This window comes from Heptranchias perlo, chromosome 32 (genome assembly GCF_035084215.1).
Source record: "Heptranchias perlo isolate sHepPer1 chromosome 32, sHepPer1.hap1, whole genome shotgun sequence".
NCBI lineage: Eukaryota > Metazoa > Chordata > Chondrichthyes > Hexanchiformes > Hexanchidae > Heptranchias > Heptranchias perlo.
Window position 1 is genome coordinate 7,205,557 of NC_090356.1, and position 17,250 is coordinate 7,222,806.

At 41.4% G+C, this 17,250-nt stretch overlaps 1 protein-coding gene across 3 annotated transcripts in view; it reads left to right on the top strand.

Moving 5' to 3' along the window:
- Positions 1-990: 990 nt before the first annotated feature.
- mmel1 (membrane metallo-endopeptidase-like 1) overlaps positions 991-17,250 on the top strand; it is a 69,207-nt gene continuing 52,947 nt past the window's right edge. For 2 of the 3 annotated variants that reach the window (XM_067970270.1, XM_067970272.1), the window contains exons 1-2: positions 12,734-13,327; positions 13,431-13,594. In XM_067970270.1, coding sequence (XP_067826371.1) covers positions 13,302-13,327; positions 13,431-13,594 — 190 coding nt within the window. In that variant the 5' untranslated portion in view covers positions 12,734-13,301. Of the gene's footprint in view, positions 1,238-12,733; positions 13,328-13,430; positions 13,595-17,250 lie in introns of those variants that run through there. The other variant, XM_067970271.1, reaches the window with a different exon arrangement.

The following is a 17,250-nucleotide window of genomic DNA, read 5'->3' on the forward strand; positions in this document are numbered from 1 at the left end:
AATGATAGCAGGCAGTCAATTGTCCCATTGGCTCTTTGCTAACAATAAAATTTAAGCAGTACTTATATTCTGGTAAGTGAAGCTCTATGCGTGCACACTTGGTCTGTTATTGAGAGAGTGAGCACAGCTGGCAGTATAACTTGAGTAAACTAGTGCCCCTTTGCTCTAAACAGGTATTGATCTCAATGAGCCTCTTAAACAATGTAGAATAATATAAACATGTGTCAGTAATCCTCTTATCCATCAAAACTCTTCTGTATTCAGTTAAAGGAGAAAAAGTCCTTTCAATAAATACCCAACAGAATTAAAAGGATACTCTCCCCTTAATCTTGAACAGATTTCTTTTCTGCTATGTGAACATGTAACGCAATGACATAACTTGCGTCAAAACTGGTAAGTGCACCAGCTGGTTTGATGCTGTGACATACAGACCAAGAGGATCTCGCGTTCAACCCCCAAAGTGTGTGCTTAGTTACGCGATTTAGCTGTGGCTATTATAGGAGCCTCAGTGCCCCTGGGTTAAGGAGGTGGGCAAGCAATTAACCAGGGTTCCCACTGTTGATCGCTATCCAGTAACTCCTGTTGGGAAGTCCATGTGTGTGGATGTTGGGTAAGGGTGGAAGTGGGCTTGACTGTAATCTTCCCTCATGGTCAAATAGCCAGCTAACACTCACTGTCTGGGTTCACGCATGAAGAATGGTCACTTTGGAAGGAGTTGCTACTTCCTATTAAACTAAATCCCAGCTTGAATCAGCCCCTTCACGGGGTAAAATTGGGCAGAGGACGAAAAAGGCTAAATAAAGACTCCAAATAATACACAAATTAATTTCATTTTCTTGTATATTTTAATATAAACTAGACAAATGCATTTGAAAGTTTAATAATAAGGCTCTAAGTATGAGCAGGCAAGTGTGACAGACACAGACACACAGTGCTCATTACCATATGCATGTATCATTTCAACCCATCAGCTGAGCTCACAGTCATTACATCCCAAGTTCACTTGGCATTCTGATCCACCTGTGTGGAGCTAGCGAATTCCCTCTCCCCTCACAGTGCTACTTGCTCAGGCAAGATTGTTAGAGGATTTACATTTCAAGACTCGTGCCTAATTCATCACCATTTGAGAACAGCATCAAAGAGAACTGGACTGTTGTATTGAACAGAGCATTGTGCTGGAACACAAGCCTCCCTCCCCACTTGCGGACTCCTTCTACAGGCAACACAAAGGCAACCCGTGAGTATTAAAAAAAAGTAGTTTTTTCTCCTCTTATGTTCTCTCTCTCTCTGCCCCACTGTCCTCTTTTCTGATCCTTTGCTGTAAATCTATTGAACTGTCCGTGCCTTGTTTTGCAGATTGCATTAAAACAGCAAGCCTGTTCGATCTTATAAATTTTTTCTCAGACGAAGAATGTACAAAATAGCCCTCTGCGTGGGCTGAACTTGAAAGATGAATTATTAAGTCCCAGAAGCTGATGTGTAAAGAAAATGTAGCCATTATATAGGTGACCCAGAGAGAGATTTAAATGTAGAGAATTCCATCAATAATAAAAATAGCACAAAACATTTCTGAAAGAGATAGTAACAGAAATACAGCTTAAGGTGGCACCCATCATTTTGCAGCAGTTACCCTGACGGGCAGTAATAAGGCTACAATGCTTTATAGTAAGCAGAAGTATATTTAGCGTGAATGTTATAACTTAAGATGGTCCATTAAATTGTGATAGTTCCTTTCTGGTTGCAATAGTTCTCAGCTGCAAAAAGGCTGTAATTTTAACTCTGCACAGATGATGAAAGTGCTCCCTAGATACAGGGTTCACAGAAAACAGAGGCGAGGGGGACATTTTCTCAGGCGCTGATTTATTGTTGATTTATTGCACTCGGTCCACACAGCTGCAGTTTCAGCAGGAGCCACTGATAGCAAATCAGAAGAGGAAACCTTGGCTGATTTCACCCTTCCCCAGCCCACAGACATTGAAGCCATTTGCAGCACCTTTTAAAGGGTGATTCCATAATATGGGGGTCAGTCGGTAGCACTTACACCTATGAGTTAGAAGTTTGTGGGTTCAAGCACCACTCCGGAGACGAGCACAAAATCTCAGCTGACACTTCAGTGCAGTCCTGAGAGAGCGCTGCACTGTCAGAGTTGCCGTCTTTCGGATGAGACATTAAACCTGCCCTCTCCTTGTAGATGTGAAAGATCTCATGACAAAATTCGAAGAAGAACGGGGGAGTTCTCCCCGGTGTTCTGGACAATATTTATCCCTCAACCAACACCTAAAAACAGATTATCTGGTCATTATAACATTGCTGTTTGTGGGACCTTGCTGTGTGCAAATTGGCTGCCGCGTTTCCTACATTACACAACAGTGACCACCCTTCAAAAAGTATTTCATTGGCTGTAAAGCGCTTTGGGATGTCCTGAGGTTGTGAAAGGTGCTGTATAAATGCAAGTCTTTCTTTCTGCTTTGTTCCTTTATTTCCACAATCCAGCACTTCTGGCAAAGATCATAAGGCGCATAGCTTGGGCAAACTGTGAGTATCCAGCCTGTCAATATCCGGGATGTCTGCCCGCCTATATGCTCCCTGCTAGCACTGCTCCCTGCTGGAATGACAGAATCACCTCTTTACTGCCACCCTGGCTTGAGATCAGCTGACTCAGCACAGACCGAGGAGCTGGTCAGCAGGACTCAGATCCATACTGGACAGTGGCTTTACCTGAGCTGTCAGAGAGCTCACTTCATGATCTTAAAATTGCCCTGTTATTTCACCGAGTAAAGGGTGAGGAAATTCTTCAATCACACTATTCAAGGCAGTGCAGATACTGACTTATGGTTAAATGGGATTTTACTTACCTGAGATGTTACAAATCCTACACTTGAAAACACTGTTATTTTAAACAACCTTTTAGCCCATTTACCTCAGTGGAAAAATGTTTTTAAAACTGAAAATGAGCAAATTAAAGACAAAATTATTACAACTCGCATTTATATTGTGCCTTTAACGTAGTAAAACGTCCCGATGCACTTCAAATAAATAAGGTCTGGCTTTCACAATAATAGTGAATTCACATGGCTGCATTCTGTAAACCAATTTTTGGTATTTATTTTAGTGAAATGTTAATTTTTATTAATTTTAAAAATAAAGTGACAAAAGAGTAATGGGATTTTGATTACATGGGGCAGTTCATAGATCATACAGCACAGAAGGAGGCCATTCACTAATCGTGCCTGTGCCGGCTCTTTGAAAGAGCTATCCAATTAGTCCCACTCTCCTGCTCTTTCCCCATAACACCGCAAATTTTTCCTTTTTAAACAGAGATCCAATTTTCTTTTGAATGTTACTACTGAATGTGTGGTGGTTATTGGGTAGAGACAGGATTAGGGTTTGGTGTGATGGCCTCCATCTCAACCATGGGGACTACCATGGCCAAACATGGTCCTGTCCTCACTTGCCATCCACACATGTTCTTTCCAACAAGGGTCACTGGGTATCACTAAAGAATGGGATCCCAAATCCAGGTGTTGCTAAGACCAACTGTACCACACCCCTATCACCTCCCAGTTTGCTTACTTTAATTTAATATAAAATTAATACAGAAATGAAAGAGCTAGCAAATGTTAAGTTCAAGAATATATACTGAGTTTGATTAACAAAGGGTCTCCTTTTATTCTCAAAGTAAATGTCTAATATTTGTGGCATTTATATAGCACTTTATCACATCTCTCTAAAACATCCGAAAGCACTTCACATACAGCATATTACTTTGATGTATAGTGACTGTTGTTATGAAGGCAAATTTGGTGGCTAATTTGCACCAAGCAAAATCCCACCAGCAGCAATGAGATGAATGACCAGTTGATATGTTTTTGGTGTATTGATTGATGGGAAGAGTATTGACCAGGACAGAGTACTGGCCTGTTATTTCAGGGTGGGTACACTGATTAACAGGGTGAGGAAACTCTTCAATCACACTATTCAAGGCAGTGCAGATACTGACTTATATCCACCCATGGCTAAATGGGATTTTACTTACCTGAGATGTTACAGATCCTACACTTGAAAACATTGTTATTTAAAACACCACAGCGATCAGTGCCTTGAACATCCACCTGAGCAGACAGGAACTCGGTTTTATATCTTAAGTCTGAAATCGATAGAATTTTTGTTAGGTATGGGTATCAAGGGATATGGAGCAAAGGTGGGTAAATGGGGTTGAGGTACAGATCAGCCGTGATCTAATTGAATGGCGGAACAGGTTCGAAGGGCTGAATGGCCTATTCCTGTTCCTATGTTCCTATCCAAAGCACAGCACCTCCAGCAATACCCTCAGTACTGTAATGAATTGCCAGCCTGGATTATAGGCCCAAATCCTGAAGGCGGGAGTCAAACTCACACCCTTCTGACCTACAGGCAACTGTCATCCGCTGAGGTAAGCAGACAGTAAATAATCTGGAGGAACTTGCAGAGTTCTACACTTGCCAATTGTTTGTGCTACAAAGAGTTTGGAAAGCTTTGTTTTAATAAATCTGAATTATTGTACAATAATGATAAGTCGGGCATGTGATGTAATAGCCATCAACCAAGATATCTATCTAGACTGCAAAAGAACAGTGAAATTGAATTACAGCAGCATTAAAATAGCCCTAGCCTTAAGCTGTATAGTCAATTAAAGAGCTCCTAATGAATTCCATTTGTAGTAACGATGGGGAATTAGGCATGAATATAGGATTAAATTGGATCCCTCTCGAAGCAACATTCCTTCTTGGCTCCATTAGAAATACTAAACAAAAAAATTCATAATATTCTCCATTACCAGTCTCTGGAAAGGACCCTGAATTAATACTGTGTGATATTCTCCTGCTTAACAGATTCTTAAAAGGGTTCTGAGCAAATATCATGTAATAGTCCCTAATTATTGGGCTTGTGGGCAGTCCAATAAATGACACATGATATCCCATACTTACTGGGCTCTGGGAAGGATACTATGACAGTCCCTATTTATCAAACTCTGGGAAGCAGCCTGAATAAATTCTGTGTGATATTCCTTTTTATCAAGCTCTGTGAGAGGCTCCAGCTAGAAATAATATTCTATACTTATCAGACTCTGGGAAGGACCCTGTGATAATCCCTATTTATTAAACTCTGGGAGGAGCTCTAAGTAGATTTAATACTCTCTATTTACCGAGCTGTAGGAAGGGCCCAGAATGTTCAACTGCACTTATTTATTTATTTTCAATTTAAAAAGCAGAGAGTATGCACCCCTAATCATGAATAATTAATGAGACCCCCCTTTCATGAGACTTCCCACAGAGCACAAGCGCAGGCGGGGATGTGACAACTGAAATATAACTAACACTCCAGAATTGGAACATGTGGGCCAAAAGGTTAAGTGATGATTGCAGTCCAGACAACACCCTGTACTTTAATTTTCAGTCAATCTTTGACACTAAGTCACATTGCTGTTTAATGTCACAGCATCTGCCTGGGCTCTTTTTTAAATATAGTACCTTTTTTGGTCAAGAACTCAGAAGTAGTCACTGGAGGCAATGCGGGGACCACAGGAGCTGGCTGACTGCTACATTTTAAGCCTTTGAGATGCAGCACTCAGCTAACTAAGACTGAGGGGAGCTCTGTCATTTATATCATGGCTGCTTTATATTCTGGGCTGGATCCTACAGTAGCTGCTTGAAAGCCATTTGACATATGCAAACTCTCACGCACAATGGTTTTAAAACTGCGGTTCATGATGATGTAACTGGCTTTACCCAGTGGCTGGTCAAGGTTCATACAAAGCAGGAACATAGGAACAGGAGGAGGCCATTCAGCCCCTCGAGTCTGTTCCACCATTTAGTTAGATCATGGCTGATCTATATCTTAACTCCATCAACCCACCTTGATTCTGTAACCCTTAAAAAAAACTTGCCTAACAAAAATCTATCAATCTCAATTTTGAAATTTTCAACTGACCCCCAGCCTCAACAACTTTTTTGGGGAAAGAGTTCCAGATTTCCACTATCCTGTAGCGAGTACAAAACCGCTTAACAGGCCAGTACAGGCTGGCTGATCTGCTCAGCCCACTGGCCAAAATAAAAAAAATTGGACACCTCCACCAACAACTGCAAATCCACATTCTGTCTGTATTCCCAGTAGGGGCAGCACTGTCACCTCTCTTGGTCTTGTACAACAAATGGGGTGAGGAGGCAAATCCTGAGCAGCTGAAAAGATATGTTTAATGAAGGAAGTCCATCATACTCATTTTCTCCCCTCCCTCTACAACACATCTTGTGACCAATCCTGTATATGCAAACTCCAGAAGAGTGTGATATAAGTTCAAAGTGCTTTGAGAATTGATGAAGTGTAGTATTGATCATTTACAATGATATATAGGTGCTTTTACTTGTCTCTTGGGGTGTCATTTCAGGAGGGAGACGTGCTAGGTTCATCTATGATATACAGAGAGCCAGAGTACAATGATGTGCAACCGACTTACCCCCCCCCCCATGTTTGCATAACTGAAACTCGTGCCCTTAACCACACAGCACATTTGTGGATCTATCAACTCAGTTACATTAAGGAGTACAACCAACTAGGGCAAGGCAGCACAGCTGCACCTGGCTGTAATGCTATATTGTGAAAGCACCTTGAGAGAGACATCGTGTCAGGTGTAGGAGGGTGAAGGATGCATAGACTGACCTATGACCTATGAATCATTCTATCAGTGTTGCTATAGAAGAGCAACTACAGTCCATTGGCTTATTGACTAAATGCATTACTTAGTATGGCAGAAAGCTCCATGGACCAGAAGGGCACTGGTTCAACTCCCGGTCTATATGAGTTAACTGATCGCAGTTAGGGCAGTACAATTGACCTCAATGTTCTTAGGCTAGAGGTGAGCATAAGCATATACCGATCAGTATGCAGTGACCCTTTGTCAGAAAGCTGAGTGAAGATGGGATACCCTCCACAGTCAAATAGCCTGTCAACACACATTGTCTGGGTTTACACATTATGAGGTACCAGAATGATGCCAGAAAAATTACAAGAAAGGTAACACCTTCAAAAGAGAAATTTGGGGAACAAAGATCTACTACAGTCACCTTTCAGATTTACTATTTGTTCTCCCTTTTTAGACAGATTATTTTTCCATCTTGGTTTGCAAGTGAAAAACACAAACCATCGAATCAATTGCAAAGTAGATTGTCAGTTCAGAATATTTATACATCGTCGAGCACTTTCCTCGTTTTATTTGGACTGCTTCTTCAGAGACTGATTCGTGATTAACGTGTTGCTCGCTTGTCTCATTCACTTCCAACACTATCACTGGAAGAAGCATTGCCACAAGAATCACACAGAGGCAAATCAAGCTGCCTGTCAACGGAGTTGGATGCATGCATTTTGACTTTGCCGCACCACCGCCCTTTACTTATCAAACAATTGTACTAAGAGATGCATTACCTCTCATTCTGCTAAATGGCTTTTTACTGAGGCTCCCAACTGGTTAAAATGGATCGAAAGCTTTCAAGTTTATTTGTAAAATGTAGCCAGTTTCCACCTCACCACAGTCAATTTCCATTAATGGCATTTTAAAATTACAGCATTGTGTCTTTCACGGAGAAAGATCGTGGTACCTTGAAAACCAATTTAGGTTCTGTACGTCCTCTTTAATGAGCAAGATGAGCAAGCCTTGTAAGAACCCTGGAGCAGTTCTGTGTACCAGGTGATCGTTAAAACCAGAAAAATGTGAGTTATTTATCGCACTAAAATACCCTTTAAGAGCAAATGAGTTCAATTTGTAGATTTTTTAATAGCGTCCTTTTAGCTAACTTTCATCTGTCCTCTGATAAAGGTGCCGACTTTTGCTGCAGTACACTTCCACAGCTGCTGACAGCGCTCCAGTTGTTTGCCTAAGTGGCTATTCTTCATATGTGAGTGTCGGTAGCATATTTGACCACGAAGGGCATCACAGTTTTGGTCCTCACCCAATATCCACACACGTGCACTTTCCAGCAGGAGTCACTGAATAGCAATCAGGAGTGGGATCCTTGGCTGAATTGTTTTTGACCCCCTTTCATAGGCCAGGGCCACTGAGGGTGTTCAGCCCTGGATGAAATGCAATCTATAAGTCCTGGTCATCCAGCCTGGGCAACTCAGTTCCCTTTGCGCTTACATTGCACATTCTCTGATTTGGCTTGTGTTTAAATTTTGTGGATCTGGAAGTTTGCTGTTGCCTCGTTGATGGATAATTCCTAAATCAGAACACCAAGATCCATGAGTATCCACACATTAATGGAAACATGGATTTAAACTTCATATGTGCCCCAAGGCTCTGGTAATCATCTAATTGTACTACCAAGACAAAAGGCTTGGACACTCCTGCACTAATCCAATTTGTATTAATTCCGGCTGCACCTGAAATCAAATCTTAATATAACTTTACACTAAAACAATATACTGTACGAGCCATTGGAAAATTCTTACACAATAGAAATATTTGTCTTTCAACAGAACCAAGGTTTTTACCCTTTGACAGCCAATGGCAGACTTCATTTCCTGCTCATATTACAAACCAAAGTCTGTACTTTCCCCAAAACAGGACGAAAGTTTCCCTGTTTTTATTTAATTTAACCCAAATATATTATAAGCCAACTATACATGAACACACTGGATGAATGAGTTGATAAATGTACTGCCCAGTGTGGGATTGCTAAGTTAGTTGATCTCAGTCAACGTGGTGACAAGGACGCCACAATGTGCTTGTAGTGTACTTGGACTGGGCAGGGAGAACATCAGACAGGGTTTCCAATCTGATTGCTATCCAATAACCCTTGCTAGAAGGTGCAGGTGTGAGGATTTCTATCGAGGGCTGTGTTGACCTCAACTTTCATTTCCTCCCGTGGTCAAATAGCTTGCCAACTCACTATCTAGGTTCACACATGAAGGATGGCCACTTAGGTGAGACCGGAAGGCACCTGCTGCCCATAAATCTGAACTTGAGGAAGGGTAAAAAAAACCTATGGGCCCTAAAATGACATTGTACTAGCATATAAACGTTGACTACACATATCTGAGATTCCTTCCTCTGCTACATTAGCATTGATCAGTTTGATATTAAGCTGGAAACTATAGGACATTAGCATATAAAACAACTCTCACATGCACCAATGTTTGTATAACAGGATCACTTTCTAAAACGTGTCTAAAATGCAAATGAATAAACACTCTAGAAAAGTAGTAAGGAAGAACTTTAAGACAGTATTCATAGGCTAGTGTCTCATAGAATAATTTGAGGACATAGACTTTAATCTTGACAGATATGACAAGAGAATGGATTGCATAAGAACACTTAACATGTTCATTTGACATTCTTCTGTTAACCATTTTATCATGAGCATCAATCCATTTATTTTAAATGAATTACATCCCCATTAAAATAGCAAACAGAGTTATGTCATAAGAACCTTACTTTAAATATTGGCCCTCGAGTTGCATAAGTAACCTTAAATGTAGAATATGGAGAAACCTAGGCAAAATCTTCACCTCTGGAATCCTTCTAATGTTAATACATTTATATAAACAGCCTTCAAATGCATTCAACATTTAACATGACCTTTTACTTTCAAAAATATGTCTAAAAAAGTTGTGAAACTGCAGTGGGATTTTTCCCACCCCAAATGCAGATTTTTAAAAAATGTTTATTGAAGTCATAAATCACCATGGTCACAAGCCAAGTAAAAATATCTACAAAAATTTTCATTAAACTTCTCAAAGTTAACTGTTAGTTTCTGGAATGGTTTATCAGTCCTCGTTTTATGGCGCTGTCTCTCTATATAACTCCAGGGAGGTGATCGAGATCACTTGTGCAAATTCATTTAATGTTTGTGTCTGTCTGTCTCCCACATATTTTCTTCCTAGCCTGCAGTCTTCTCTATGGAAATTATAACCAAGGGTGAAGAATTGCTCCACTCACTATGTGTGGCAGTATCCTAAATGTGTTCAAAAAGAACATATTTACGATGTCACTGCACACAGTGACCAGAGCACTTCTTCCCTCAGTGTTCAATGAGTTATTCAACAGTCCAAAAAATTTTAGTCAAATAAAATTACCAGGAAGGTCCCAAACTCAATCCCCAATCTCTGTTGGGTTATTTGATCTCAGCCAAAATGATAGTGATGCTACAATTTGCTTCAAGATTAAGGAATGGAAAAGTGAGCTAGGGTGTTACACCTCATCACTGTCCAGTGACTCCTATTTGAAATATATGCATGTAGACTTCAGGCTTAGCTGCAATACACATACCCGCAATCAAATAACCCGCTGACACTCACTGTCTAGGCTCCTATGTGCGGAACGGCCAGTTGGACGAGGTACTGAAAAGCAGATATCACCCATGGAACTCCAATGTGAGTTAGTTCCTTCAGGAGAGGAGGAGAGGAAAAAAATAATGTACATTCATCTTGGTTCAGTTGTGAAAATTGTTGGTTAAAGCCCCACTTCAAGACTTGAGCACGTAATCGAGTTAACACTTCAGGGCAATATTGAGGGAATGCTGCATTGTTGGAGGTGCTGTCTTTCAGATGAGATGTTAAACCAAGGTTCTATCTGCCTGCCCAAGTGTATGTTAAAGATCTCATGGCACTATTTGAAGAGGAGCAGGGAGTTCTCCTGGTATCCTGGTCAACACTCAACCAACATCACCAAAAACATCATTAATTTGCTGTTTGTGAAACCTTGCTGCTGCACATATTGGCTGCCACGTTTGCCTATGTAACATATGTGATTGTTCCTCAAAAGTAATTCACTCGTTGTACAGCCTTATGAGACAACCTGAGGACATGATAAAGTGCTATAGAAATGTGAGTTATTTCTTTCAAACTGTAAATTCATGTTCAAGGAAATCCTTAATCCCAGATTAGCCAGGTTTATAGCACAAATGTTATAAAGCAGTGTTATTACGTGAGTTTAGTTATTTTGAGAAATCACACCCAGCCAAAAATGAGCAGCAGTATAAAATGTCTAGATCTCCATGCCTTTCCATTACATTTTAAATTGTGAGATGTCTCAGTGTGAAGTTTGGACCAATTTATTCCTTTCAGTTTCAGCTATGGCTCACTGGTAGCATTCTTGCCTCTGAGCCAGAAGGTTATAGGTTCAAGTCCCACTCTAGAGACTTGAGCATATAATTTAGGCAACACCGAGGGAGTGCTGCACTGTCGGAGATACCATTTTTTGGATAAGATGTTAAACTGAGGCCCCACAGGTGAACGTAAAAGATCCCACGGCACTATTCAAAGAAGAGCAGGGGAGCACTCCCGGTGTCCTAGCCAACATTTATCCCTCAACCAACACCTAAAATAGATGATCTGGTCATTTATTTCATTGCTGTTTGTGAGACCTTGCTGTGTGCAAATTGACTGCCGCGTTTCCTATATTACAACAGTGACCACACTTCAATGCTTGTAAAGTGCTTTGTGTTGTCCTGAGGTTGTGAAAGACGCTATATAAATGGAAGTTTTCTTTCAGTGAATTATCAGCAACACACACAAGCGGGAGGGCTTCAGGGAGACCTCTACGGCCGCATAGTCCAGATATCCTCCACCTGGCTGATTTTTCTCCTCCCTAACCTAGGGACATTGAGGCTAATCTTGGCACTTCTACCACAAGCCTGACTGAGGTAAACTAACTCAACACAAATCAGGAATTGAATCTGGGTCCTTCCTGGTCTTTGTGGCTTAGTGACACATTGAACAGTGAAGTTATCAGCTGGACTATTGGGGAAGCCTTAAGGGGACTGAGTAGATTGTGTAAATAGAAAATAGGTTTGGATTTACAATTCCAAGTAAGTCAAATATGTCTTGAAATAAGAAAGAAAGAACTTGCATTTATAAACATCACAACATCGGGACATCCCAAAATGCTTGATAGTTAATGAAGTACTTTTGAAGTGTCATCACTGTTGTAATGTAGGATGTGTGGCAGCCAAATTTGTGCACAGCAAGCTCCCACAGACAATGTGATAAATGACCAGATAATCTGTTTTAGTGGTGTTGGTTGAGGGATAAATATCGGCCAGGACACCGGGGAGAACTCCCCTGCTCTTCTTCGAATAGTCCCATGGGATATTTTAGGCCCACCTGAGAGGGCACACAGGGCTTAGTTTAATGTCTCATCTAAAAGAGGGCACCTTCGACAGTTCAGCACTGCACTGAAGTGTCAGCCTGGATTATGGGTTCAAGTCTCTAGAGTGGGACTTGAACCCGCGACCGTCTGATTCAGAGGCAACTGCTAACACGTTGCTAACCAAGGCTGACATGTTAAATTACACTGTGATATTCTTGCAGCAACATTTAGCACATTGTGCCCCATAATACTACTGTCAATTCTAGATTTAATGGGTCTCTCTACCCACTATTTGAACGGACGGTTTAACCCATTTATTTTCACTTATTTTGAGTCTCACGACTGAAATTGACTCCACGTAGATGCGCTACTCACAATCAAGCTTCAAAACTAACAAAAGCTGGACATTTGATCACCGTTCAAAGCTGTATAATCATTTTTTAAAAAGTGAACCTCGGTCCTTCTATAAATTGCCGCAGTTCGATAGCCTGCTCATTCTCTCTATTAAAACTTAGTGAAACTGCATTGCAGTGATCTCTCCGAGCACACGGCACCGACTCCAGTGCAGCTGGGGGGGGGGGGGGGGGGTCAGGAGACGGAACTGAAACTGACTAGTGTGGATGCTTGGGATCAGGAGCTGGGTCAGGGCTGGGGAGTTTACAGTTCCTTCTATCTGCTGACCTGTCGCCCTATGGATTCCGTTTGCTGGTGGCCGAGATTTGGAGAACGGAGGACCTTCAGGAAGACAAGGATCCAGGGAGGAATTCCTGCCTGTGTCTCCATTACATGCTCCCTCCCCCTTTTTTTGCAGGAACAATCTAACGAATGACTCCCCCGGGGGAGTTTCCCGTCACTCGGCTGATAAATACTTGCTGGCTGAAGTGTTCTCCTTGACTCCTGTACCCCCAACTCCACCTTCGCTTCCTCTTACCTTTGAACCACAACAGCCCGACTCTCCAAGACTCCGCTGCAAAGTTGGCCGATGTGTCCTTTACTCGCCCACATTCGGTGTTATTGCTCCCAGTTTGAGAGAATCCAACATTCAATGACATCTGCAGTCCCGCTTTCCAGCACCCAGGTTGCGCGGATCAATATATTGCTATAAGGAGACAACACCCATCGATAACAAATTGGGGGATTTATCCACAGTGGGCACGGACACCCATAAAGGAAAGGGGAGATGGAAGATCAGGCGAAAGTGCAGATGTAAAGTAGTTTATTTTTGTTCGATCCGATTCCAGTCTGTTCTGGTAGAGTCGGTGCTTGCTGTCTGTTTCAGTAACTGCACTCGCTATCTTTTTTCGTATAGAGTCACCATAATGGGCAAATCGGAGAGTCAGATGGATATCGTCGAGAAGTCGACAAAATCAATCAAGAGAAGTTGGACTTTCATTGAAATTGCATTAACTGTGCTGCTCCTTCTCATGACATGCGCAGTGGTGGCGTTGGTTGTGTTGTATACAACCCAAAGAGGTAAGGAAACGACCCATTAGAATCTTTTAATTTTTGTACAGCAGATCCTGCCCCAACTGGCTACCCTTGATGGTTCAGATAATAACGGCAGCCTTGTGGCTAAACCATACTTGTACTATTATTATTAATTCTAAGGCTGTGGGCATCGCTGACAAGGCCAGCATGTATTGCCCATCTCTAGTTGCCCTAAGAAGGTGGTGGTGAGCCTTCTTCTTGAACTGCTGCAGTTTTCTTTGTAGTGGTTTGATACAATGGAGTGGTTTGCTAAGCCACTTCGGAGGGCACTTAAGAGTCAAGCAGGTTGGTGTGGGACAAAAGGTCCCCAGTTTGTTTCTTGGACTATGTTTGGTGAGCCAATCCCGATTAGGTTAGCAATTGACATGCTACAGTTAGCTTCAGTGCCCCTGGGCTAGTGAGAGGAAGGTCAGTCAGTGACCTCTGCTGTAAAATGTGCAGGAAGGGGGTTTGGACGGCAATAGTCTGAACTGCGGTGCCTCCACATATGAAGAATGGCCACTTGAGTAAGGTAGTAAAGGCACCTGTGGGACCATAACCCAGCTTGGTTAGACACTGTCAAGAGATGGAAGAAGGAGAAGAAAATTGGCAAAAACACAAGTCCTGACTAGGGGCAGTTAATGTTACCCTAGAGTGGTCACATTGACCAAGGTGACTTGGGTGCTAGTTATATCGTTGCTTCTGGATCAACATAGAGTACTTTTGTCTGTGCCTCAATGCAAAAACTCTGACTCTGTAGTCAGAACAGAGGACTAATTATGGGCTGCACTAAAGCCAGGAGATAGTCACACCACCTTGAGTTTCACACCTGCTGCATTATAGCTGCAGTCTGGTGCAAAGTTACAGGATTCCCATGTTTTCTCCTAGCATTGAAATCTAAATGCCATTTTGAAACCATTGTTCCATTGTCGCTGGGTGAGAGCTACTGGAGAGCCAGCAGTATAACTCAGCTCTGCCGGTGTCACATCACACCCTCTAAAGATAGTGCTCTAAGACTGCTAGTTGCAGTGTAACTGGTTTCCTATTTTCAAATGACTAGGTTTCCCAGTGCAAGATTAAATGTCCTATTCACACCTTTTCACAGTGCTTACTAAAAAAAATGTTGGACTTAACATGATATTTTTTACATTAAACAGATGTAATTAATTTTGACACTTTTATCGAAACTGTTAGTCACCTTTGTTTGAAACTGAGTATAAGTGTCAGTGTACTGTTAGTTGTCGTGTTAGTGCAGTGTTAGGGACATTGGCCATGTTCGTGAAAAATGACAACTTAAGTCACAATGATAGTGATAGTAAGGATGTAAGTGTAAGTTATAGTGCCAGTAATCACATTTGTGGCAGTGCCTATTTTAGTCATGATGTTAATTATCATATCAGTGATATTTTTAGAGGAAAAAAAGAAAAAAAAGAATGTCCCAAAGCACTTCACAGCCAATAAAGTACTTCTGAAGTATAGTCACTATTGTAATGTAGGAAACCTGGCAGCCAATTTGCATACAGCAAGGTCCCACAAACAGCATCGTGATAATGACCAGATAGTTTGTTTTATAGATGTTGATTGAGGGATGAATATTGGCCAGGACACCGAGGAGAACTCCCCAGCTCTTCTTCAGCTTCAGTTTTTTCAGCTTATATAGTCCACTCTTAATTCAAAGTTCATTAATTCAAGTTATCTTATAAATTAATTTTTAGCACTAAATTTCCACATTGCTGTGTTAATGATGTTGCTTAATTCAAATTACTGAATAATTCAATTTTTTTAGTGCAAAACCATTAAGGAATATTCTGTATTTTGTAACAAGACATATTGATCAATCTTCTATATTTGAGGTCATTTGGGCTCTAATTTTCCCCCAATTTCCCCCCCTCTGAGTTTCCCAAACTACCTTTCACTGGTGCCACTCTGAGGCATTGATTAGAAGAGGCATGCGATTGTTCAAGGTGACCAGATTTCCCTGTGAGTTGGGTTACAGCTAGCCTGTATTCTGTGTCTCCACACAATGTCAAGGCAGCAGTCATGAACTCAGGGAAACTATGGTCCAAACCTACACCCCATCACTCCAAAGAGGCATGCACTGGTATTCCAATATACTGAGCCAGCACTATATCTGTCAGAAATGTATTTACTTTATCCCAATTAGAACACTATAATATAGTTATTATAGAGTTTTCATCCCTGTAAGATTAGGCAGTGTTAACAATTGCAGATTGTTTTAGGAACCAATTTGGACCTTCTCCAGTAAGAATACTTTGGCCAAAAGTTGAACTGTTGATAAATTCAAGTTACACAAGCTGCTGACATTTATGTCTAGAAGGGGTTGCACCAATCTGATGTAAATCACACAAAACTTTTTCAATAATTTTCACCCCCAACAAAAACACAATAAATTGGTCTGGTGAAATGTGCATTAGAGCTCAAGTGACATTGTAAAATAGCACATACAGTTCAACTCACACAATTTGATCGCAGGAATCTCATGTATCATTTATTCCTATTGGTGTACTATGCTTCATGTAATGCACTCCTACTGGTGTGTTATCCTGTGTATCATTTATTGCTACTGGTGTGTTATCCTGCTTGTAATGCACTCCTGCTGGTGTGTTATCCTGTGTATCATTTATTGCTACTGGTGTGTTATCCTGCTTGTAATGCACACCTGCTGGTGTGTTATCCTGTGTATTATTTATTCCTGCTGGCGTGTTATCCTGCATGTAATGGATTCCTACTGGCGTGTTATCCTGCATGTAATGCACTCCTGTTGGTGTGTGATCCTGCATGTAATGCACTCCTGTTGGTGTGTTATCCTGCATGTAATGGATTCCTGCTGGCATGTTATCATGCATGTAATGCACTCCTGTTGGTGTGTTATCCTGCATGTAATGCACTCCTGTTGGCGTGTTATCCTGCATGTAATGCACTCCTGTTGCCCTGTTATCCTGCATATAATGCACACCTGTTGCTGTGTTATCCTGCATATAATGCACTCCTGTTGGCATGTTATCCTGCATGCAACTAACTGCAACTCTGAGGTGAAACTCAGAATGGAGCTGGGCTTCTCAGATTTTTGCACAACCAGGGTTTTTTACACTCTATTTTACAGTGTAGTATAACTGCTTGTTCCATGAGAATTAAGCTTTATAGCATGTATGACTTTATATGGCAATGCCATTTATATTGGGCAGACAAGGCATTATATTGGGCTGGGGTCATCTACTGATTGTGCTGTTTCTTCCATTTATGTTTCATGTACAAAATATCCTGAACCAAATCATCAATATGAAGCACTTTTAGGATGTGAGTGGAGCACAAGCACTGCTGCCATCAATCATGTGTAATTTTACTGCAGAACTGCAAATCGAATAGAAAGGAGTGCAAAAGACACAGAGAGAACCCAGTTTTCAATGGGCCATTCCAGAAATACAACACACCGCCAATAGGGCACTCACACCCACAACGTCTCGGGAAAATTTTATCTTTCCAGAAGAGTGACCAACAGCCCTTTTCTTTCTGCTGGGGTTCAAACACATTGTCGTGATATTTAAAGGATTAAAATGTCTTGGAGTAAACCCCCCTTTGTCACTGTTTCATTCTTTTTTTTACACTTAAGCAAAGCATTCTTCATGCAGGCCACGGGGAAA